Source organism: Ciconia boyciana, chromosome 10 (assembly GCF_034638445.1).
Source record: "Ciconia boyciana chromosome 10, ASM3463844v1, whole genome shotgun sequence".
Taxonomy (NCBI): Eukaryota; Metazoa; Chordata; class Aves; order Ciconiiformes; family Ciconiidae; genus Ciconia; species Ciconia boyciana.
In genome coordinates, this window is record NC_132943.1 from 27,313,049 (window position 1) to 27,337,324 (window position 24,276).

At 37.9% G+C, this 24,276-nt stretch overlaps 1 protein-coding gene across 1 annotated transcript in view; it reads right to left on the bottom strand.

The window, feature by feature from the left end:
- ZNF385B (zinc finger protein 385B) overlaps positions 1–24,276 on the bottom strand; it is a 169,652-nt gene that overhangs the window by 29,278 nt on the left and 116,098 nt on the right. Inside the window, exon 4 of the mRNA XM_072874545.1 lies at positions 8,568–8,678. Within this exon, the coding sequence (XP_072730646.1) occupies positions 8,568–8,678 (111 nt within the window). The remainder of the gene's footprint in view (positions 1–8,567; positions 8,679–24,276) is intronic.

Here is a 24,276-nt window from a genome sequence, read left to right on the forward strand (position 1 = left end):
CCAAATGTTACATTTTATTTAAAACCTAAAGTTAATTGCTACTTTCAGCTCCAAATTAAGTTTGAAATCTAAGCATCAGGATGTTAAACTGTGAGACTACATACAATACGTTAGCCTTATATACTAGATTGCATCTAATAAAACATCAGCAATGCAAATCTTCATCTTCTACATGTAAACATGCTTTCTAAAATAAATGTGAATATCATTAGCATATTATAGTGCTTAAAATAACCTCAGTAGCTTTACTTTGCCTAAACTTCAATATGTGTATATGTATATATATAAAGATATAGATAACTAGGAAACATACAGATCATACAGATTCACTGACAGTGGTATTACCTTTAAGAAAACTTTGAAATTAAGGTAAGACTGCAGTACAAAAGATTACAGAAAATTATCCCTGTCAGGAGCAATGACTGACAGTATATTTGAAATCAGCACTATTCATTTTGACAGTTCACAAGTGACTGAGTTTTAGAATCTATTTGGTGTGTGAATGACTAATTAACTTAATTTATTACTACATAAAGAGACGAAGTATTAACCTACCAGATCCCTTCAATGACAACCTGGTGCAAGGTTTGAGTAAGTCTAATGGTTCAGTGTGTATGTGTTTATTAAATTAAGATTTTTTTTCAGGTTTCTTCAGGATCAGCTGAAGTAGCCCTTCAATAGGTCTTGATGGAAATAAGACCACTGGACCACCAAGACTTAAGCTGAATGCCTGAATCTGCTACCACATTATCCAGCCTGACAACTAACATGTAAAATTAAATATATGTAGACCAGCATGACATTAGGAAGGAAAATTACAGAAATAAAGGGAGGCTCTGAAGTATACCCGTGGGAAGTCTGGGTTCATGCCTTAGGCTCTGCAATACCAGGTGAATGCCATAACTAAATGGAACTCAACATGGTGGCTCGTAGCTCCTATTTCTTCTCCATTGCTACTGCATCTTTTTAAAGCAGGAATTCTGCCCTGGATGGGAAGCCTTCTCAACAGCAGTTTTATCTCAAATGCTGTATTCATTTGGTGCCAATAATCTCCAGTGAAAAATATTTTGTTGAAAATACCACAAAAGCTTCTGCCAATAACAGTTCAACCGCAACAACAGAAAATTTACAACTGGAAGACTTAACAGATATGTAATAATCCTGAAAACTTCTATTCTACTCTGGAGTATCTACAAAGATAAATTCCTCCTGCATACCATAAAAAGCTTTACATAATTTTAAACTAAACAAAAAATAATCTAACATGTCCTAAATATAGTCATAACATACACTGTAGAAAGACCACCTCTCAACACCTGTGTACCTGCCCACTTTTATACATCAAGCTGATTCCAATTCCAGGGGGCATATCATTAACACAGAATTTCCTTATTTTATAATTATTTCAGAAAACTTACAGCATTCTCATAATATTCAGGTCTTTATCCTAAATTATCAATAGCTTCAATTACTTAAGCTTATTTTGAAATCAATAGAATTTGTGTTCTGAAAGATATAAATAAGGCCTAAGTAGTGCTGGGAGATAAGTAATAGTATTCTTGTAAAAGCATGGATCTAAGCAAGACCATGACTTCCAGAATTCCTGATAACTACAGAATTCCATCATAATGACATAGTCTCAAGTACAAAAAAATTCATTGTTTTTGCAGGTAAAGCTCTTAGTGTGGAAGTAGCTAGGCTAACCATAATCGCATTAGATTAGGCAGTTGGGAGAAGTGGTTTAATGAAGCATGTGCAGCATCCCTGTGAGAGCTCTCCTGACATGGCTGCAATGGCAGTGGTCCTGTTAGAGAAGGCATCTAACTGTGCAAGATTGGAGGAGCACGGAGGTATTTATACCCACAACATACTGGCATTTTAATTCACAGCAGGTCCTAAACTATAAAGCTCCCTTTCTTAAAATAGTAAGAGGTCTACCAAATGTTTGATCACATAGCTTACCTGTTAGAACCATATTGTAAGAGTATGTATATTTATGTGAGGAGTATATAAATTAAGAAGAATTTAGACTAGAATCATAACTTCAATAAAAATTACATGAAGTGATAAATTAGGAAGTGGTGTTGAAAAATATGGTTTTATCTCATTTGATATTAAGAATAGCTGTATTTGAAGAAAACTGCAAAACTGAAGTGCTCATACATTTGTTATACCAAAGCTATGCACTATTTTTTTCAATTCTGTTCCCAACAGATTTCTAAAACCTAATTGCTCCAAATAGTAATGTAAATTACTATTGAAAAGGACATAGAAAAATCAAAAAGCTGTGAAGACCAGCCATGTCATAAGAATTCAATTCATATTTTCAGTATCTAACCAAACTTAGTTAAAAGCTCTGTTAAATAGCTGTTATTTGAACAGAGCTTTCAGCACGTTATAACCCTGTACCCTATAATTGTGCAATATTTCTGTCATGTTGAAGCTAACAACTTTCATCATTTTGTCAGTTCTGTCTACAAAACAGAAAATTACCTTCACAAGTTCCTGAGATTTATGATTTTAATTACCTCCTATCTGCTTCACTACCCTCCGTACCCAAAGAATCAATATAAATACTCTTATTTATAGGGAAAATGTAAAACACTTGACAAAAGACAACGATAGTTCTGTAGATTTTTATTGGATGCTATTGATTATTTTGTGTGTTATCTTTTTGACAGCATGAGTGATTCATTCAAATTTGCAAAGTTAACATTTGGTAATACTTGCCTAAACTTCAAAAATTTGCCTTCTGGGTTTTTAAAAAGATGATCACTATCATCACATCATTTTTATTAGCTATAAATGCATTCAACAATAACATGACCTTCAGCATCTCTTAATGCCCAACTGTTATATCTGCTTTTTCTGATCTGTCTACAAGGTGTTTTTTTCTTGATTTCCAGGTCTTCGCAGGTGACACCAAAAAGTGGTACCAAGTTACGGTCATTACTCACAGAGCAACACACTGCACAAACAGAAGTTCATTTCAATCAAATTATATCCTATCAACAAGACAGTACCTACCAGGCTGTATCACAGCCAAAGACCTTTCTACAAGAAACAGAAAGTGTGCAGGGGGAAGTAAATACTTCTTTTAGACATGATCAACAGATGACAAAGTCTGTTTTCCAAAAAACCACCACAAAACAAAAAACCATGTGGACTGCTCGCATAATATATTTGTGATTTTGGAGTACAGAGAGGTCTTGCTGCTGAGGAAAGGGACGGGATTAGTACTGACATTATTGTATAGTGCCCAAGCTCCAAAAACTCTGTGGACTATCAATACAAACAATGAGGGAGAAGAGCAGAGAGAAGTTACATGAACATAAGGTGATGATTCACAGATATGGAGAAAGAAGCAATTCTGCAGAAGCCAAACAGGTATCCTTGCAACTGCAACTCACTTTTCTCTTATGGCTGCAAGCTACCATGTCAGATGCTACAACAGAATATAATAGACATCTCGGGGACAGTCTGGCCAAAGCTCCACAGCTGCTGGAGGGACTTATTGCCACACAGCAGCTGCAGGAGATGCTGCAGATTCATCTGGTGGCCAGAAGGAATAAGAAAGAATGAGCCAAGAGTAGGCAGAGAAGAAATCTATGTGGGATAGAAACCAGACATTTTTCCCCTTGCCCTGTTGCTACTGGACCCTCTTATGGGTATCATAAGGATTCAGCAAACTCACCCAAGCTGCTTTTTGTTTCTGCTAGAATGTGTGTAATATAAATAATTAATATCAACAAACCAGACCTATGTAATTAATATGAAAACTTATTTAGCAAAGCTTATCTATAGTCCACATAGATATACCATGGGTTTGGAAGGATCCCCAGAATTCTTAAGAGGAAAAAGAAAATTATTTTTTCAAAGGCTAAGCTAGATCTTTCTCAGCATATCTTGCTTCCTTGTGGTGGAATACAGCTACGTCCCTTGCTCTAGTGGCCTTTAAGCAAGCGTAAAATCTGACTCACTATCACAATCTGTTCCATGAAGAGGACTCTTCCTCTTCTGCTGCTTGGTCTCTGATGGTAGTAAATATAACTGAGATATTTCTAATTTTTTCTGAGCTGGATTATAACACAAGACCGTAGCTTGAAATTTACTGACACACTAGTCATTGCTGCACTGGAACACATACTGTTTCATCATTATGCAGAAATTAAAAGATAAAATGGTGTTAACAGATATTTTGATGCACAGATGGAAACACCTATGTTTATTCTAATATACTGGAGCAAATCCAACTGTAACTATTAATGGATGGTGTTGCTTTTTTTTTTTAAAAAAAAAAAACAACAAACAGTTTTCCATAAAAGTATGTTCCTCTGTGGAACAGAAAAAAGTTTATGCAGGCTGGAATAAGTATCCCATTGACTATTCTGACTAATCGATCTCATCAGCTGCCAATCCTCATAACGCTATCCTTCCTAATTGAGATTTCCAACTTAATTCAACAGCAGTTGACTCCTAGTATCTACCATCATTAAAAATTAGTTTAGGAAAAAGCCCTTTTCTCTATTCCCTCCTCACTTTTTTGCCATTTAACTTCCCTTGAATTGTTGAGAGCTCTACTAACTTTCCAGTTTTCTGGTATCATAATCTTGAGGTGATTGAGGAGACAATAACTTTGTCTTATTTCTTTTAGTGCTTTTTCTCCTCACTAAATCCTGCTTTCCCCCTCTTCAAAAAAAAAAAAGAAAAAAAAAGAAAAAGAAAAGAAAGGAAAAAGAAAATAGAAGCAAACCTAATGAGTGGGGGATTCAGTTCTAGAAACAGGCATCCAGTATAATTTGGGATTTCCTCAGGTGTCCTGCCTGACCTCCAACTGCAGGTCCTCTGTCAGGTCTACCAGCCTGGTGTGGATGTCCCAGACACCTCAGATACTCAAACGACAAGACGCTTAGGTTTAGGCACCTAATTCCACTCTAAGTACCAGCTAGAGCACCTTAACTAGATCATGCGAAAAATATTGTTGAAGCAACCTCAGTTATCACTGCTGTCAGGTCAATACTACTATTACAGATAAAATTCCAATTCAAGGACCTCAAAGTTCAGGCTACTACAACAACTCTAGTTTGGCATTACTTCACAAAAATGGCATTTTATTTTTCTGTTTTTCAAGACTTTGGATCATCTCTTCTGTACTACAGTTTCTCCTGGAGTTGACAGAGTTTGGAAGGGGTGTTCAAACTGTTTATGCCAGAATTTATTAGCAGAAAAACACAACTTCCAAACTGACCAAACTGCAGCTAACGAATTGTAGAAAAGGACAGATAGAGTATGACAGCAAATGCCTATGAGTACGAGTCAAAACCCATAATTTCTTTTTTGGAAGAGGATAAACAGATCAGGCTAAAACAGGACCAAATTTTGAATTGGTACATAGTTGTTTTCTTCATGTTGTACTTTTAAAGATTTTTTCAAAAGTACAGGAGACAGAGACCCGGAAGAATTCAGTTAGGAAACATTCTTTTCTAATTATAATGTGGTAGAAGAAAAATCATCCTAGCAACTTTTATTTTTCAAAATACGGAAGGCATCGCTTCAACATTAGATATGTTTACTCCCACATTGGAGACAACCTATTTTAAAATTTCCTTCCATCCCTGATATCAGACATTTTCTTCTTGCAGATAGCTGCAGAACCCTGCCTCTGAATCTGATGCCAGAACACTCTCACCAAAGCTAAACCTGCAGACACACTAGCAGAAGAAAACTGAAACCTTTGCAATTTATTGTATTAATTTAGTGGGAGGTTTGACAACTATAAATTAACTAGCCTGAATTTTTTTTTTGGTCTATTGATCCAGACCAGTGAGTGTCCACAGTGTGAAGAAAAGATTGCAGGCAAGGAAACCAATTTTCTTCTTCTCACAGCCAAATGTCCACTGGTCTGTATGTTACTCATGCAATAAAGCACTACTAGAATCAGGTCAGAATCTTCAAACACCATGCAACTGAAATTCATTTAGGAGAACAAAAGTAAGAAAATTACTTAATAGCTTACTTCTGTCATTTCTATTTCGTTTGCTTGCATAATTTAGGTCCAAGGAAGTTCAAAGGAACAAAATGCCCATCAACAACAAGGAACATGTCAGCTTTGTAGAGCTAGAAGAAACTGCAGGTGTGAAGTGGCTGTACTACAGATGTCATTTTGCAATGTGCTGTGCTGTGCTCAAGGCTTTAATGCAGGTTATCACAGTTTGATGCCACCCGAAAGGCTCTCAATACATTCTCAGGATGTTACATAGTGGAACAGATTCACTGAAAGATTCAACAGTTACAAGGTTCACAAATATCTGACTCCCTTTTCCCCAATGCGCAAACACAGGATGGATTGTAAAGACCATTCCACCCCCTAAGCATAATTCACATTATAAAGGGACCAAAAAGAAAAATACAAGCAAAGAGTCCAGATTTTTATTTCTATGAAGGAGCTTTTAACAAGCTAAGAAAGAACTATGCATCATCTTTTCAATGAATAACTACCACAAGAAAATATTTGTCTACAGGTGCACACACGTGTAAGAAAACTCCATCAAGGGATTACAAAAGAGTCTGCAGGGCTTAGTTGAAAGGCCATTAGCATTACCTCAGTGAAATTATGACAATGCAGATTATGGGAGGGTGGTGGTGACGATATCTGAATAAAATAAGATCTCACTCTCTCAGAGAAAAAAAAAGGCAACAAACACTTAAATAAATAATTCCCAAGGTCAAAAGACTGAACCTGGAGGAAAGATTTAAAATCTTATGTAAGCTTCCCAGGAGAAGCTGAATAATCCGATGAAAGGCTAGTTAGCTTTTAAAATAGAAAGGCTATACTATGAAAACTCATTCTCCAAATATTCCTGTATGCTGTGGTTGGAAATATTTGTGAAACTTACATTTATATTTAAGTATTTTCCAGTATTAATAACACTACTAGAATCTCAGCACATTCTAAAATCAAATTTCCAGGTTGTTTTTGAATGTTCCGGTAAAGCAAACTGCTGTAGAAAGTAAGGAACTACATTTTATCAGCACAGTCATGATACTTCATCCTTTCTTACAACCATCCATTACAAAAGGATGATGATATTTTCTAGTAACTAGAACTGAGCATATTGATTACATTTAGAAAGAAAGGAGCACAATACCATATGAATACACCCGCCCCAGAAGAGGAAACAGGGCTATAATCTGCCATGCTTTTGTGATGCCACTATTGAAAGCAGTATACAATATGCACTTTTTGTTCTAATTTGTGAGTAAGTCCAGATAGGAAAAATTGCTTGGTTGGCAGATGTACAGACTGATTAATATTTCAGCTCTTTTTTGGTTTTGTGACACTAAGTTGTGTTTCAATCCATCTGCCTAAAGTGCTGTTTGTCCACCTGAATGTCAGCGCAGACAAAGTGAGCGGTGACTCTAGGGACAGGACCCATCATCAGAGGGACCCTGACCTCAGGAGGAGAGGGAAGAGCAGGAACAGGCTGAGCTGCCTCCCTGGTGATGGTGTAAGGTCCAGCTCAGAAGCAAGATTTAGATTCATGGAGCCCAGGGAAATTTTTAAAAGCTTTATTGGTTCCTTGTTTTAATCAGTAGGAGTAGGTCTCTGGACCGAGTATCAGAGCAGAAAGATTTTTTTTGACCTTAAATCTTAACCCTAAAGAGGAAAAACAAGTGAACTAGATTTTAAATAATGACTTTTGAAATAGGTTAACTAAGTAGATATTGCCACTTCAAAGAAAGTTTAATAAGCTTGTCAAAAGACAACAGATTTAGAAATCAATTTGAAGGTAAGACAGCACTGCTTCAAAATCCTTACCAGCCTAGACAAGAAAGCCAAACTGGGGAAACCACTTTACAAGACACTTTTCAAAGTGGAATAGTAGAAGCAAAGAAAATCAGAGTAGTAGGTATGGGTGTTTTACTGCAAATCTCTAGGAGCACCAAGTACTCAAAGGCTTGAGGAGGTGTCTGCAAACTATTTCTTAAACTGAAATTATAACAGCAAAATATGTAAGATGAACACATTACTTAAGGATTTGTTCTTACACTTGAGATAACAAAAAATCTGAGAATTTTGGGGTTTTTTTAATTAGCTTAATGACATTAGTAAGTCTCCAAGAACAAATACATCTTTCTAAAGTGCTGAAGGTCATAATTTTCTTAGACATAGTTTTCCTTGAATTTCTTTAATTTTCAAGCTACTCGGGAAAAACATTCATTGGATATATATTTTAAACATATCAGTCAATGTACTCTTTTGTAATGCATTTTTGTTAATTGCACCTCAGAAGACAGTTTTCTTGAATTTTATCATACTCAAAAAGACAGCTAGAAGTAAATGTTCATATTTATTACAAATGAAAGTTACTGGAAAAGTGACTTTATTAAGAAATTGGAAGACATTATCAGCAAGGATGTAGGAACAACAGGGAAAAGACATTTCTTCTGGAAGAAGAGCAGGTATGACATGGAGAACTCACAGTGAAGATTTTCTGTCTGCTTCCCCCCCGCCCTTTTTTTTTTTTTTAAATAAAAAAAAAGGAATGAAAATAGCCCATACTCACATCAGAGTTAAATCGAAGCTGGCAGACATTACAGGAAATTACTTGTTTCTTCTTTGGAGGAATGGACACTCCAAATGTATGGTTTATGACTGCTTTTTGCACAGGATCCATCTGGAGAACAAACAATAACCAATTTACAACTTTTCAGGGCAATATACACTACTGAAGAAAAATAAAAACACTTTCTGCTGGAAGCTTTTTCTTTTCTTTAGTTTTTTTGAGATAAACAGGACAAAATAAAATTTCAGCCCTCATAATAATTAGATTTAACACAGGGTAGGGAATTGGTAGCACGCCAGAGCTTACGAAGAAAAGGCAGCTCCATTGTTGCTGCCATCCCCAGGCTCCTAAATAGTTCCTCCTCCAACCTTGCGCATCCTCCGTGCTTGCAGGGCCCCACGGTCGCATCTGAGGGCGCTTGCAAAGGGCCCCCTGAAAGCCTTCCCCTATCACCTGCTGATCCGACAGCCACATTATGAGGAACCACTTTTGCCCCCTAACAAATCGCTATCATTTATCTCTACCTGTTTTTCTGTTCAGTGATAGATATTAGCACTTATTTGGAAAACATTCTCTCCTGGAGACTTCTTTGTGAGTGGAGGTCCTTTGCAGGTTCCACTCTTAGAAACATCACTTGGTGGGAAAAAAGGTCCCAATCCCCAAACATTTCCATGCCAAATTGACGAGTGACAGAGCCCATGGGAAGGCTGAAGCTCAGAGGAGCACACAGGGAGTCTTTGCACCAGGAAATGCTACTGAAGTTACCACGCTTCAGAACACATTTTAACACTGTGAAAAATGTGAGATAAGTGAAGCACTGAATATACTAATCCTAAATTTGACTGAACATTTTCAGGAACTAGGAACTGATTACATCTTTGCTAAACGCTAGGGCTCCTGTTGGTCACTAGTTTAGAATACCCTCAAGATGGCAGAGAACTCTGTTCTTAACACTGCAGGCTCTGGGGAATGGCACTGGATGTTAAGGAAAAAGAGTTTATAACTGCTACTGCATCGAGGCCTCAACTAAGCATCATATGTCATTTTTCCTGACGTGGCATGGATTAAAATTTATTTCCTGACTCAAAAAGATTCAAATATATTTTTCTAATTCATATAAAACAGAATATCTGCTATGATCTCACAGCTGACCCTGCTCTGAGCAGGAGGTTGGACCAGATGACGTCTGAGGTCCCTTTCAACCCGCATTATCCTATGAGCATCTGTGCACATGTGGTCCTCCATCCTTATTTAAGATGAGAAATAGATTCTGAAGAGGAGAGGGAAAAAAATGGCAGTCTACAACGAAAAGTAAGTGCTCATTTCCTGACCCTGTTTTTAAACTAGCACAGGAGAAAGCAGTTCAATTTGTTATAAAGTTATATTTTTCTGAAGCTTGCTTTGCAGTCACAGTGATGTTTTTTTTCCCTTTACAGTACTGTTTGAAGAAAGCAAATGTGGTTGTTTAATGGCACACATCACATAGTTGATACTAAGCTGACTTACAAAGGAAGAGAGAAAAATTGAAGTTACTGATTCATTAGTTAAAGAATTATAACAGTAAATTAGTTGCTTCCAGACTTTCTAAACCTGAGGATAAAAATCATAATTTTCCCTTAGTACACATTTAAGCTTCCAGAGAAGCCTGCACTAATGAGGATTTTCTCCACATCTATGCACATGCACAAATACACAAATTCAAGAAAAACATATTGCGTCATATCTGCCTAAGATGACATTCTCTGATAATCTATTACTTAACAATTTTTTGGGACTATGTTTCTTGCTACATTCCTTTTAAACCAAATGCATGGTTTTACAGATGTCATTGCTAACAAATTTTCTGGAGAGATGATATAATTTTTATCAGCTTTTGCCATTAAATACTGTATTTCATTGCCATAGGGGTACCATATTAAGACAATTACATAAGTAAAAACACCTTGTCTAGAATGAACTACTGAATTATTAAATGACACTACAGTGTTGTTACAATGAACGTGATAAGGTCTAAAAAAACCCTAACATAAATATCCTTATTTCCTGTTTCCTCTGTTTCTAGAATATAGCGACAGTCCAAAGTTTAAAAGCTTAATATAACAAAAAAATTCTGTTTGACTTGTACCATTTATTGCATCACCATGCATAACATATCACAATTATACATGCAGATTAAAAGTTTTTTGAGCATGCATTTTGTAATAGATATGCCAGTCAATACATATTATTAAATTTATCATATATATTAAAGGATTGCTGTATCATTAGGGAATAGTTTTTTTATCTTAAATGGAAGATACGTTTTGCTTTTCAACTTAACTACTAATTGTTAGATCAGGTAATCTAGAACAAGAGAGTAATGCTGAAAAGTACCTCAACCATTTGAAATGTCTGAGATCGGTGAAAAGAAATGGCAAAAATACCTACTAGCATCTGCAGTCCCGTTTAAAAAAATAAAAAGGCAAAAAGAAGCAGTGATCAATGATTCCTCTGTGCATTCCAGATAACAATCCACAGCACTAGCGTTAGGCAATTCAGTTCCAAACCAGACAATGCAGACTATGCACAAAGTCCCAGTTTCAAACAGATGTAGCAGCACAAGGACAAACTTTCACAAATAATACAGCTCATGCTGCCTCCAGAAAGTACCACTCGGGATCCCCAGGGGAATGGTTAATGATCCTTCCCAAACCGGAGCCCTGCGCGTAGTATGGTCATGATTAGAATTCAAGAAGTGCAACATTAACAATTAATACGTTTTAAATATATCAGAAACTGGGGTGGATTACAGCATGCTGGAAAAATAAAATAGTATCTCTCTGTTAGAATATTAATGCTGCAGGGTAAACCGATCTCAGATCACCACACAAAATTATCCTCTTCATTGCAGGGCGGTAGGGAGTAGGAAAGAGGGAGAGAGTAATTTGGTGAGCTATATGTTATAAAATGACGCAGCATACTTTGCCCAGTGGGGAACACCAGTATTTAAAAACCAGGTCTATAAAACAAAATAACAACAGAAGCTAACAGCTACCACAAATGCAAATAAAAATCTGCACTATGCTGTTTATGCTACAGAAAGAATTAATAAAGCTATTCACAGTGCTCTGGTAGCCATAACTAAGTTTAACAACCTTTTAGTCTAGTTCTCCTATCTCAATTGGTTTAATAAAAAATTAAATTTAAAAATGTCTTTCCAATGAAGTTGAAGATACTTTTTGCAACAAGTCTCCTTAAAATCACCTGAACTATCGAAGTGAGCAAGGATTAACAGAATCTGGACAAGTTTCAGCAGTAATCTACTACTAATTCTTCTATTTCCTGATTTCAGAATATGCAAACATGAGAAATACTCTACAACTACTGACACTGGCGACAATGACTTTCAAAGCACCTAAAAAATGCAAATGTAGCAACAGAAAATCCAAAAGCATAGAACCACCACTGAACTCTACTGAAGCTCTATCTAGCCTATCGTTTCATCCCCAAAACAATCATATGTAGTTATCAAGAGAAGAACAGGAGCAGCACAAACATATATGGTATTTCCCCTAACTATTTTCACAAGGTCCACATATTTTTCCCACCAGAAATTTTCCAGAGCCAGGTGATTTCTGTGTATTTGGTAAATCCCCGTGACTCTCTCTTGCATAGTCACCCCCTGAACTGATGTAAAACATTACCTCCACTCTTTGCAGTGAGTTCCAATGCCTACAATCTGCTGTGTCAAGAACAATTCTTTTTGTTTAAATGTAGCTCCATGCAACTCAATTTTATAACACCTGTACCACATCCCAAGTTATCTCTGTGTTGCTCAGTCATTCTGTGCATGGAAACTATTCCATTCCTTTGAGCACCCTTGTTGCCCTTCTTAATTCTACCACAATTTAACAAATTCAATCAAATGTTTTGAAGACATGGACAGAAACCATATACAATACTCAGGGTGGATCAGTACTGAACTCTGAGTTAATGTTTTCATGGAATCACTATTATAAACCTGAGATCTCACCCCCAAGCGTTAATGGCTGTGTTGGTTTTGGCTGGGACAGAGTTAATTTTCTTTACAGTAGCTAGTATGGGGCTATGTTTTGGATTTGTGCTGGAAACAGTGTTGATAACACAGGGATGTTTTCGTTATTGCTGAGCAGTGCTTACACAGGGTCAAGGCCTTTTCTGCTTCTCACCCCACCCCACCAGCGAGTAGGCTGGGGGTGCACGAGGAGTTGGGAGGGGACACGGCTGGGACAGCTGACCCCAACTGCCCAAAGGGATATTCCACACCATATGACATCATGCTCAGTATATACAGCTGGGGAAGAAGGAGGAAGGGGAGGATGTCTGGAGTGATGGCGTTTGTCTTCCCAAGTAATCATTATGCATGGTAGAGCCCGTATTCCGGGAGATGGCTGAACACCTGCCTGCCCATGGGAAGGAGTGAATGAATTCCTTGTTTTGCTTTGCTTGCATGTGTGGCTTTTGCTCTACTTATTAAACTGTCTTTATCTCAACCCACGAGTTTTCTCACTTTTACTTTTCTGATTCTCTCCCCCATCCCACAGGCTAGTGAGCGAGTGGCTGTGTGGGGCTTAGTTGTTGGCTAGGGGAGAGAGTTCATAGCACATTACTTTCTATGTGAAGTCTTGTGAAGTTTTCCTTGCATGTGCATCCCTTTACATTTATCTAGATGGAACTTCACCAACGATTTATCGACTGGCTTCTCAGTCTCATTAAAGTCTTTCACAATGTTTTGGTCTTTCTTTGTCCTCACTACCTCGGAGAACTTCACCATTAGCAAACTTCCTCAGCTCACCTGGCAAGTATCTTTTTGGCACGTAACGATCCTCTTATGCCAATATCATTTTCTTAAAAACCTTTGCCAAGCAGTTATGTGAAAACCCTTTTGGTAATTCAAAATATGTCAATTAAAACATCCTTATTCTACCTAATGACCTAATTCCTAAGCTTTCATTCTCTTCCTGATCTGCTTAGCTATTGAAGCATGCTAAGCAAGTGTCATACATACTATTGCTACCACCTCAACAAAAAATCTACACCCAAAAGCTCTGTCTTCTCATAACAGCAGCATAACTTTAAATCCGAGTAAGGTTTAAAATTGTGATGGGGAATTTATGCCCTCAGTTCAGTTACCTCTCATCATGATGTAACTCTGGGGTCAAATCTAGAGTTGTCTGTTAGAGAAGCATTTGTAAACAGAATATTGGAGAGTGGGTATAAGAGGTTTAACTGAGTATCACTTAACCACTGGGCATTAAGAAGCTTCTGAAAAAACACTGAGAGTGGCCCTATGGCATACTGTGTTGTTTTACTCTGATAAAGCAAATTTTAAACCGTATGTGGAACAAACTGATAATATAATCCAATGTTTCCCTCTGGCAATCAAAGGGAGAAAACAGGGACATATATGCATTACCAATGCAGGGGAAGCATCTAAATTAAGTTCTGGGATTTTTTTAAATCATTGGACAACACTCCTTATTTGTGTGCCATTATTGTTATGTAAGTGGGCAAACAGCAACAAACATCCTGTAGATCAGATCTGTTCAACATCCTTCTAGATCACAAGGCCTACGTGAACTCGTCCTGTGTTTCAGCTCCAGTTCAGTTGTCAGGAAAGCCGAGCACACTGCCACTGTGGACAATGACTGTATGCTGAAGCTTGTAGTAAATTCTGCCATATATACACAGCCTCCTACCATAACTGTACATATTATGATGGCTAAAGTAGCGACAGAAGTGAATACACGTACTAAACAGAGCACATGTTTAAAATGCCCAGCATAAAATCAGAAACATTAACACTGTGATGCAACACTTGGCCAACTCAAACTAGCAAGAATCTGTTCTCTCCACGTTCGTGCTGCTTTTGTCCCAACAGGGAACATATTTCTTATTTGGCTAATGCTAAGTGTAATTTACTGTTCAAATGAGTGCTATACTGTTATACATTTCCTTGCTTATTTTGCATCACCAGGAACACTTGAGTCAGCTCTACCGATGGAGCTCTACCTGAAAGAAGGTTTGTAGTGAGGCGGGTGTCAGTCTCTTCTCCCAATTAGCAAGTGATAGAACAAGAGGAAAAGGCCTCAAGTTGCACCAGTGGAGGTTTAGACTGGTTAGTAGGAAAAATTTCTTCACTGGAAGGATGTCAAGCACTGGAACAGGCTGCCCAGGGAAGTGGGGGAGTCACCATCCCTGGAGGTATTTAAAAGACATATAGATGTGGTGCTTAGGGACATGGTTTAGTGGTGGACTTGGTAGTGTTAGGTTAATGGTTGGACTCGATGATCTTAAGGGTCTTTTCCAACCTAAATGATTCTATGATGTGCACAACTTCCTTTTCTTCTGGGAATGCCGTCAATGCTCCCCATGTATCGGCCCTCCTTGACTAGCACAGAGCATGTCCCCACAGAGATGTATTTCTGTACAGTGATCTTGCAGTTCTCTAAACACCACCTCCCTACACCTCTATCTCTATGTTCTTCACAACATTTTGGGGTTTGAAAAACCAGGCAGATGTAAATGTCCAATAACCAAGACAGGGGAGGGCTTCTGTCAGATTCTCAGCAGCAGATTCAGAGACTTGTGGGAATGTTTAATTAGAAGAGAAAGAATAATTAATTTACAACATTATAGGGTTTTTTACCATAATCTTGTGGTCTAACTGAGGGTTGCTTTAATCACATTTTGTTGTTTAACAGGCTCTCTTAATGTACTTACACATAGCACATTTGCTTAGAGCATGAAATCTGGATCTCATTGAAATCATCAAATCCAACCACACTCAGGTTGCAAGGAGTCCATGATTTTACTTTTTTTTTTTTTTTTTTTAAAATCTGAGTAGATGTCTTTCCCTAAGTGCAGAAAGACATAAGCACCCACTAAGAAAGAAGTCAGACCACAGGGACTAATCTCTGCCTCCCCTCCCACATGGCTCCCAAAATACAATACCATTGTACTCTGAAGGCAAACCTCTGATTGCAACTTCTCACTGTGTTTGTGTCTCCCCCTCTTGATCAATTTGGCAGCAAGCTCCAGCTTCCCTAAGGAAAACAGTGGCTGTGATAGCTGTGACCCTCCACACGCTACTACTAGGCAGTGAAATCAGCCCGAAGGCATTTTGAAACAAAACAAAAATCTTGCTGTAATTCACTTGCTAATGTGTCAGATACTACAGCTATCCATGAAGAGTTGTTGAAATAACAGTGAGTACTTAAAAAATAAAAAAGGAAAGAGACACCTTTGGAGTGTACACTTCTACTTCATTTTTAGTATAAGACAATGAAAAGGGCACCCAGAGCTGGGAACAACCTTTTATGTCTTAAAAGAGGTGAAATATTACTAAATTCAGCTTCTTCATTTTCCTTTTAGAGATTAAGGTTTAGCTAATTTTATTTTTGTAAATTCCACATTATTTCTGTTAATAGAGCTGCAGGGCTGGAATGCCGGACTTGGGTGACTGATTTTCTCTCCGGCCACTAGCAGATAGGCTTCCCTCCCTACTTTTTTATGTCTAGTCCTATAGCATAATGCAGAGCCACTTGGCGTGCTACCCTCTTGTATCTTTCCCTTTTAAAGTCCAGCTTGCATGGAAAAATGAAAAAGGGGATGATTCTCTCACTGTGTCTGTATCTGCAATGACACAGAATAGTGAAAGCGGTATCTGCAGCAATTTACAGGTTTGTTTTAGGCCAGAAGGAACCATTACGTCCAATTTCCTGAAAAATGCATGACAATTTCATGCACTGGAGAGTTTCAGCCTTTCCTATTATGATGTCTGATAATTTGTGGTCAACCAGTACCTAAATTTTGGGGAAACCCCCCCCCCAACACCTTGATTTAAGTTTACAACAAAGATAAATTTATAACATCACTGGGGAAGCAATGCTAATAATTGATTATTCCCACAGGTAAAATCCATATCTTACCATGTCTATTATAAACCGCTTGATGTAGTTGTACTTCACTATTAAAGGTCACCCTAATCTCAGATACCTTCTGAATGTGTAGGCACTTGTACACTGCAATCAGATCAGCTCCTAACCTTCTCTTTGGTAAACCAAATAAGTTCCTTAAGCCTCTCACTATAAAAGCCTTGATAGGTTTTTGGTAGGTTTTCTCTGACCCCTTTTCAGATTTTCAATATGCTATTGAAACATAGGTACTAAAAATTAGAACAATATGCTCAAATAAACTTTCTCTTTACCTACTTAATTACATCTTTTTTTGTTTTCACAAGAAATGCATTAATCTTCTTGCCTCAGCATCGAATTGGGAAGCACAGCCCTAAATATTTCCTGACATGCCCATTTACCCATCTTGTGTGCTAGCACAAATTTCACCATCACACATCCTTCTCTATCTTAGGATGTGTTCTCACCCAACCCAGAAGAGGGAGCTGGCCAAAATATGACCAAACTGGGAATCATGCTGAAGCAGAGACTGCTTTCAATAGGGTTTTCACTTAGAAAGTCTAATTTGCAAGACTTTGTCAGACCAAGCTCAGGAAGCCAAGGATGAATCCCAGCCTTCTCAGTAGAATTTTGTTTCTCCTAAACCAGTCCAAAACAGTGGTTCAGACCAACATAAGCAAAAGGAAAAACATTCTACACTGTCCAACTGAAATAAAACCAGGGATTTTCTAATCTTTTGCTCTTCTGTTCTCCTCCATCTTTGCACTTCTCTGGCTTAAATCAAGAAACTCTGATATTAAAAAAAAAAAAAAATAATCAGGTAAATAACCCTAATCTCTCCCTACCCCTTTCTTCTCACCATATAACATGGTATGATTAAGCACAGAGATCAAAAGAGACTTGAGAAAACACCTTTTCATTCTTTTTTACTATTATTTTTTCAGTGCTGGGAATATATCCTCTGCCCTTCCTTCCCTTAATCCATGCTATTTATTGCATGCTAAAAATAATTGCTGGTTTAGAAAAATCATGATTAGGAGAGCCTTAGAAAAAGTGTTCTAAAAATTAAATACCACTGCTGTTTTAGAAATTGTCGTGTAAAAGATTATTAAAATTTAATATTTGATTCCTGTAGAAAGACTTAACCCAAAGAAAGAACGAACTGGTGAAACACCACAGCAAAAAAATCTTAATCTGATCTCTGTTTCTGAGATGGCTTATTCTCAAGTGAGGATATAAATACATGAAAGGATGGTGTTTGCAATGTGAACACCAACAACAGATTTAACCTTATGGTAGAAAAATGTAAAATTTTCGGCTCCAGACAACATTGGAGATTTTTGTAGGTGAAAAAGAAACAGAAAGCTGCTGAAAATGTTTTGGCATAAAAGAGAATTCCCCCCCAAGCAAACGGGGAATGAGGAAAAAAACAAGTATCTGAGGTTGAATGCTTTTTTTATACTAAACTGAACCAGCTTTAAGTAATCAGCAGCTTCTTTTTTAATCCATCCAGATTACTCCTCTACCATAGTACAAGACTTTGTATCTGTAAGGTGAACTTTTAGGACCATGACAGACCAAACCTGAGGAAAAGAAAAAAGTACAAACCCAGTGGTTAAACTAATACTCAAGGAATATTACAATTTCCCTTGTGATGGCTCACAAGTTTAACTGTACATGAGTCACTTCGCCTGAGCCTTATATTATTCATTTGTAAAATGGGGATAAAAATATTTGCAACCTCACGAAAAAGCTGAAAGGTCTAAATAACATGTTTACAACTCTTCAAAATCTTCTGATGGAAGATGCTATATAACTGCTATTTATTATTAACGTTGCTGTTATTCAGAACACGTGGCTGTGTTCAGCTAAACAAAAAAACACTACCGAAAACATCTTGCCTCTAGATCCAGCAAAAAAATAAAAACATACTACAGTTTGAGAGTTGCCAAAAATCAAACCAATAACATACTCTGTGAGCAAAGCTATTCTTGTTACACTACCTATTACCATCTGACAGTAAAATAATATGAATAGGTAAAATATGAAAAATTGCCTTTCAGTAGAATCCTGCTAAATGACTCAAGCCTAGGAGTTTGTAGCCAGAAAAGCAGCTTAGATAACATGTGGGGTAAACAAGATTCCTGATTTTTGCTTTCATCTTTGACATGGTCCTTAGATATGACCCTTTTCTTCTCAAGGGTCTGCTCTAAGTTTTGCTGACAGTTTTCTTGCTCCCAGCCTGCTCCAGAACACCAACACCACAAAGATGAGTGGTATTCCATAGGTAGATTTGCAGTTCCTCTACAGTTCTGAACTGTGCAAAGAGAGGTTAGGGACAAATTCATGGCCTTGATTAATACTGTGAAGAGGAGAGAAGAAAGACACAGGAAGCCTAGTCTTCTGAAATGAATTAATATCATTACCTGTCACATACTGAAAAAAAAAAATCTAAAAAGAGGATAAATTATATGTGTATATATACATTTGAATATAAATGTATAAAATGGCGAATATAAATGAGAAGCAAATCAGAACTGAGAATTGCATAAGTATGCTAGCTGACAGCTGTCATCTCTTCACAGTAAGTAAGGAATAATAGGCTTTCTTCATTTAAAAATCAATAATGATGTTTCTGGTTTGGGGTTTGAGTTTTTTTTTATCAGTACCACACACTACACAAACAGCCTTTAAAATGCTTTTGATTAAAAAAAGTGCTGTATTTAGATATGAATCTTTAAAGGAAAATTCCATTTCTAATGAAAACTGTCCTGAAACTTAGTGTAGTATCAACGTCTGCTGGGGTGTTTTTTTGGTTTGGTGGTTTGTTTTTTTTTTCTTTAAATGTACATAAATGAGACACAAAGCAAGGTAGAAACCTGTCTCTTCTAACAAATACATGAGCAAGAAATCTGATCCTCTTTCCCTACTGTTAACCTGGGGAAGCAGCTGAAGTTTGTGGTATCTCTACTGTGAGACCAAACAGATTGAATACAAAGACGACTGGTTTGAAAGGCACAGATCTTCAAATCAGCCTTGCTCTGGTAGTTGAAATGAGCTGGTCAGTGCTTCGAACCTGTGTATCATTGGTTTTCAGGCATGCTAAAGAAAGACAGGTTTCAAACTATGACTTTAAATTGCCATCCAGTACTTTTAAATTGTCATAAAATTGACTGTATCTGGATTAAAAGACCACTAGCTATATCCACATTCAGAAAGAAAGAGTACAAGAATTAATTCTTAGCTACATTCTTATCATTTATTAATTAATAATTATTGCAGTAATTCTTAGTTTCTCACAGAACAATGTGACGAAGGTCTAAGGGAGAGCAGGAAAGCCAGCCATGTACAGCCAGCGTGCTGCAAAAGCAACCACTTCTGTATTCATCAGACATATGGAGAATTTAGATTTCTTAAAAGTGCTCCAGAATTTTGCTTAGGACAAGACTTACAATTAGAAACTAGCAAAACCTTTATAAGCACAGTGGTGCAACACGTATGCCCTGTTTGTCTTAAACTACAATTTTGCGACTGCTTGCTTTGAGGGGAGATGTCTTCCTCACAGTCTATTTGCAAAACATCCTTCAGTGGTCTAATGCCTAAAATATTTATGGCTAACAACCCTCTCACTTTAACCAGCTTCCTTGTGTCATGGACATACTACTAACTTGAGAAGAAAGCAATTCAATGAAGATAAAGGCTTCTTAGCTTTTCCCTATGCTGACCAGTAAAAGAAATAAATACTGTTGAAGTGTCCGAGAGACTAGCTCCAAGCTTTCTGTAAAGACAGAGGTGAAACACGTAGCTAAGGAACAGATTTTCTGGAGGACTCAGCAAACGGTAGGACTTGTATGCAGAAACTGTATTTCTTTACAGAATTAAGCTGATGACCTAATTACTTGTACGCACAACAATGGAAGTAGTGCGGCAATTTAGGAACCATTTCTCAGAAACCACACCATGGACACCTAGGTCCTGTAAAGCGGTAGGGAAGGGCTACCGCAGCTGGCGATTCCTGCTTCTCAGCAGTGCATGTCAGCGCACTTGCTCCTCAGAGACAGGGTTTCCTGTCTGGCTGCTGATCTGCGAACTGACAGGAGGAAGTTTATTCATCCCATTCCTCTTAGAGAAAATACAAAGTAACGGGAAACTTTAAACAATAATTAATGTTTGAAGAGATTCCCCCTTAAAGCCAGTCTGTATTATTTTAAGTAAGATTTTTTTTCCTGAGACTAATATGTATTAAAGACTAGAAACAAGGCAGAAAAGTACTTACTTAGGCTCACCCATTTAACTAAGAGTTGCTCTTTGAAGAGATTCCTGACAGGAACTAGGGAACCTGCATCTTTATGTTAAAATAGCACAAACTGTAAAAGCTGTCAAAGATTGATTGACAACTCCCTGCTTTTGGCAGCAGGTTTTTTTTTTTTCCCATATCTAACTCTGTGTATCTTACCAGGTGTTTGCTTCAAGCTCAATCTTTTTTGAAAGTTTCAGCAGAAATGGCTCAAGTACTTTGTGGGAAAAATATACCACCTTAAATAAGTATTTTTCAGGGCCTCCAAAGGCTGAGAAGAATTTTTCTAAAAACTGCTACCACAGTTGAAAGAGGTCTCTGCTGGTTTGCATCAAAGCCATAGAAAGACAAGGAGGAATTCCTGTCATGGTACAAAAAGCCTAAGGACACAAAGAAAAGGGACTACAGGAAACTGAAAAGAGGAAGACATGGTGGGTAAAGGGACTCTGCAGCCAGGTACTGTGAGAGGAGAAGAGAGTCAGAGGAGAAAGCAAAGACTAGCCACAAAGCAGAGGTCTGTGCGGCCAGAATTTGGGCTTTATTATGTGGTTCCTGAACCTCTGCTTTCCTCACCTGTAAATATCTGGGAAAACACTGATTATTCTCTTTTATTCTCTTTATGAAAGGTAACAGGCTGATTCCTCATGTTGTAGTTTGGGGGATTCTGGCTATGACTTGGAAAACATGAACTATTATATCCATAATAACAAAAAGTGAAATAGGAATGTTCTTAAGTGCTCAACACAGCAACAGAAGGCAAACCTGAAGTGCCTTTTGTGCCTGCATGACTATAAAAAGGGGTATAAAATGTCTGTAAGAAAAAAACCTTGCCGTTTCTTGATTAAAAAAAACAACCAAAAAACCCCAAACAAAATACCCAGCTACCCCACAAAACACCTCTCCTTCTAAGTTAGTTGCTTACATTTCCTTTCTGTGCTGTTAGTTAATGAGTGTAAAGTATAGCTCTTACAAAACTTCACCGGCTCTCTGGAGCAGAGTGTTTCAGAGGGAGAGGAGCAGAGCAGGTCAATCCCCTCCAGCACTTCACAAAAGGGAAAAAGGGAAATCAGAGCACACGGACAGGCTACTTCAGTAAAGAGGTCCACAGATAACAGGTTGGCAACATCCAATTGGCTGCATCTGTAATTTGCTCCTCCTGTATACAATCCTGAGCTCCAGAGCGTACTTTGGCACTGTGGCAGGGCATTAAGTGGCTGAATTCAGACCCTGCTAAGGAAACGGCAAGCTCCCAAGCCGCGGCGCTGTGCCAAATGCAGAAGAGGCACTTGGCGCAGAGGGGCGAGGGAAGCTGGCGATAGGAGTGCCCTGCGCTCTTATCTGCAGACCTCCGCTTCTGCCTCGGCTGATTACTGGGCCCTTCAAATGAGAACTAGATAGGTAGCAAATAAAAATGAGGGGCATAATTGAAAACGCAGAAGAGGAAAGAGCAAATTAGTTCTCCCCAGTAGTTGTCTTGGGGGTAGGCCAGGGATACTTAGTCCAGCAAGGCTAATGCTGGAGAAGAGACAGAGATTTCTGACTAAGTTACTAGTCAGCTCTTCTTTCCCTTCCTGTAGCCCATTCCAGCTGGCTCACCTTCACTGGCAGATGTAAAATACTTCTGGTCCACTTTGCAAGGGGACTGAGGGAACTCTAATATAAAGAATCAGCATAAACCTACTTGAAGAGAAATAGACACTGAAGCAGTAAATAGGCCACATTAACCTGTGTGTCCTCTAAAATATGAAGGTATGAACCAGCATTTAGAAACCAATCATGGGCTAGTTAGATGGAAAATATTTCACTAATGTGAAAGCTACAAGAGATGCTATAATCTTTGATTACCCCTGAGGCCATAACAAACTCAGAAGGAAGCATATGAATTGCTGATTATTTTCTATGATGATAGAATCTGAGAAGTTGCTGATACTGCTTTTGTGCAGACTGACAGGTCCATGGCTATACCACTTCGACTAAATTTGAATCATGTAGTGCTGCTCATTTCAGGACAAGGTAGAACGCAGTGGAGTTTTGAGGTTTTTTTTCTGGGGCGTATACATCCTTTATAGGGAGATGCAGACAGTGATCATTAACTTTGCCTTTCAAGATAAATCCTGGCTTTCAGCCACTTTAGTGCATGCACCATGATAACCTTCCATGATGTGATCACAAAGCATCCTTTCTTCATTCAGTCCACAAGATGGATGACATGAGACAAAGAATCAGGGAGGTGTAGAGAAAGAATGGTAGAGAATGTGAAGCTGTGTGGTGGAAGCCAGCAAGTGTCAAATTCAAGATTACATTATAATGAATGCACAATGGGGACCACAGTAATCTTAACTTTGATTTCCACTGACTTTATGCACTTTACTTTGAAGTCTTACAGATCTTTAAATGTAATCAATATGCAAGACATTACATGTTAAGGAATCATTGAAGTCATTTTAGCGTGCTAAAAAAGAACTCCGCTTAAACAATACCTTTTTGTACACATCCATTCCAAATTGGAGGTACCAATTCGGGAAGTTCCTATAATGCTGTCTCCCATAGTTGTCTGCTATAAGCAAGAACAACATTTTAAGTAATACCAGCTGAGAATTTGATTCAAGCTATGCATTTCAGGCAGAGGGGTATGAGTAACTGCGCAAGAGCTTTTAGAACTTGATGCCAGGACAAACATGATGACACCTTTGGACCTGCTGCTGCAGCACTTCTGAGAGAGGGTTTATCCTGTGCAGCAACTCAGGTTCAGGCTGTGACAGCCTGATCATGCCTGTCCTGTTTTGACAAAACTATTTGCTGGTGCTGTGAAAAGGCCAGGAAAGAAGAGAGCACGTATTCTGCAATACCTCTCCTGCCTGGAATCCTTCATTCTGCCCTTAGAAGATCCCTTTCTGGCTGATCTGTTGAAACAAAAAGGCACCCTTACTGTGGAATAAAGGCATATATCCAAGGAGTTAGTGCAATCATTCCCCAATTAATTTTTCCTATATAATAAGCAAGTCCTAAGGAACAAAGACAAATTTAATTGGGGCATGAATTGGTAAGTACTATACATAGGTCCACAGAATTTTTAGAACTATTAATGTTTTCAGGAGAAACAGAAGGGAGGCATTTTAAACTAAATCACACAATTCCATCAAGAAAATAAGATATACTTGTGGTAGGCATTTCTTTTAGAAAAAATCAGGGTCTGCTCAGTGCTTCATTTGAAAGTACCCCATGTGGAGAGAAGCAAGTGATCAGAACACTTTCACAAACGAAATGGGAACACTGATGTTTCATCTGGAGCATCACAGATGTTTTCAGAATTTAAAACTGTCAAAGTTAGCTATATAGGAAAGGGTTTACCCCAGATTTTAAATATATTTCCATAAATAAGAGAAGTTCTTTTGGAAACACCATAGGGGGTGTTCCTTTAAACATGTTTGTAGTCAATATATTTTACCTTGTTTTTCTTGCCCTGGTAGTTACTGTA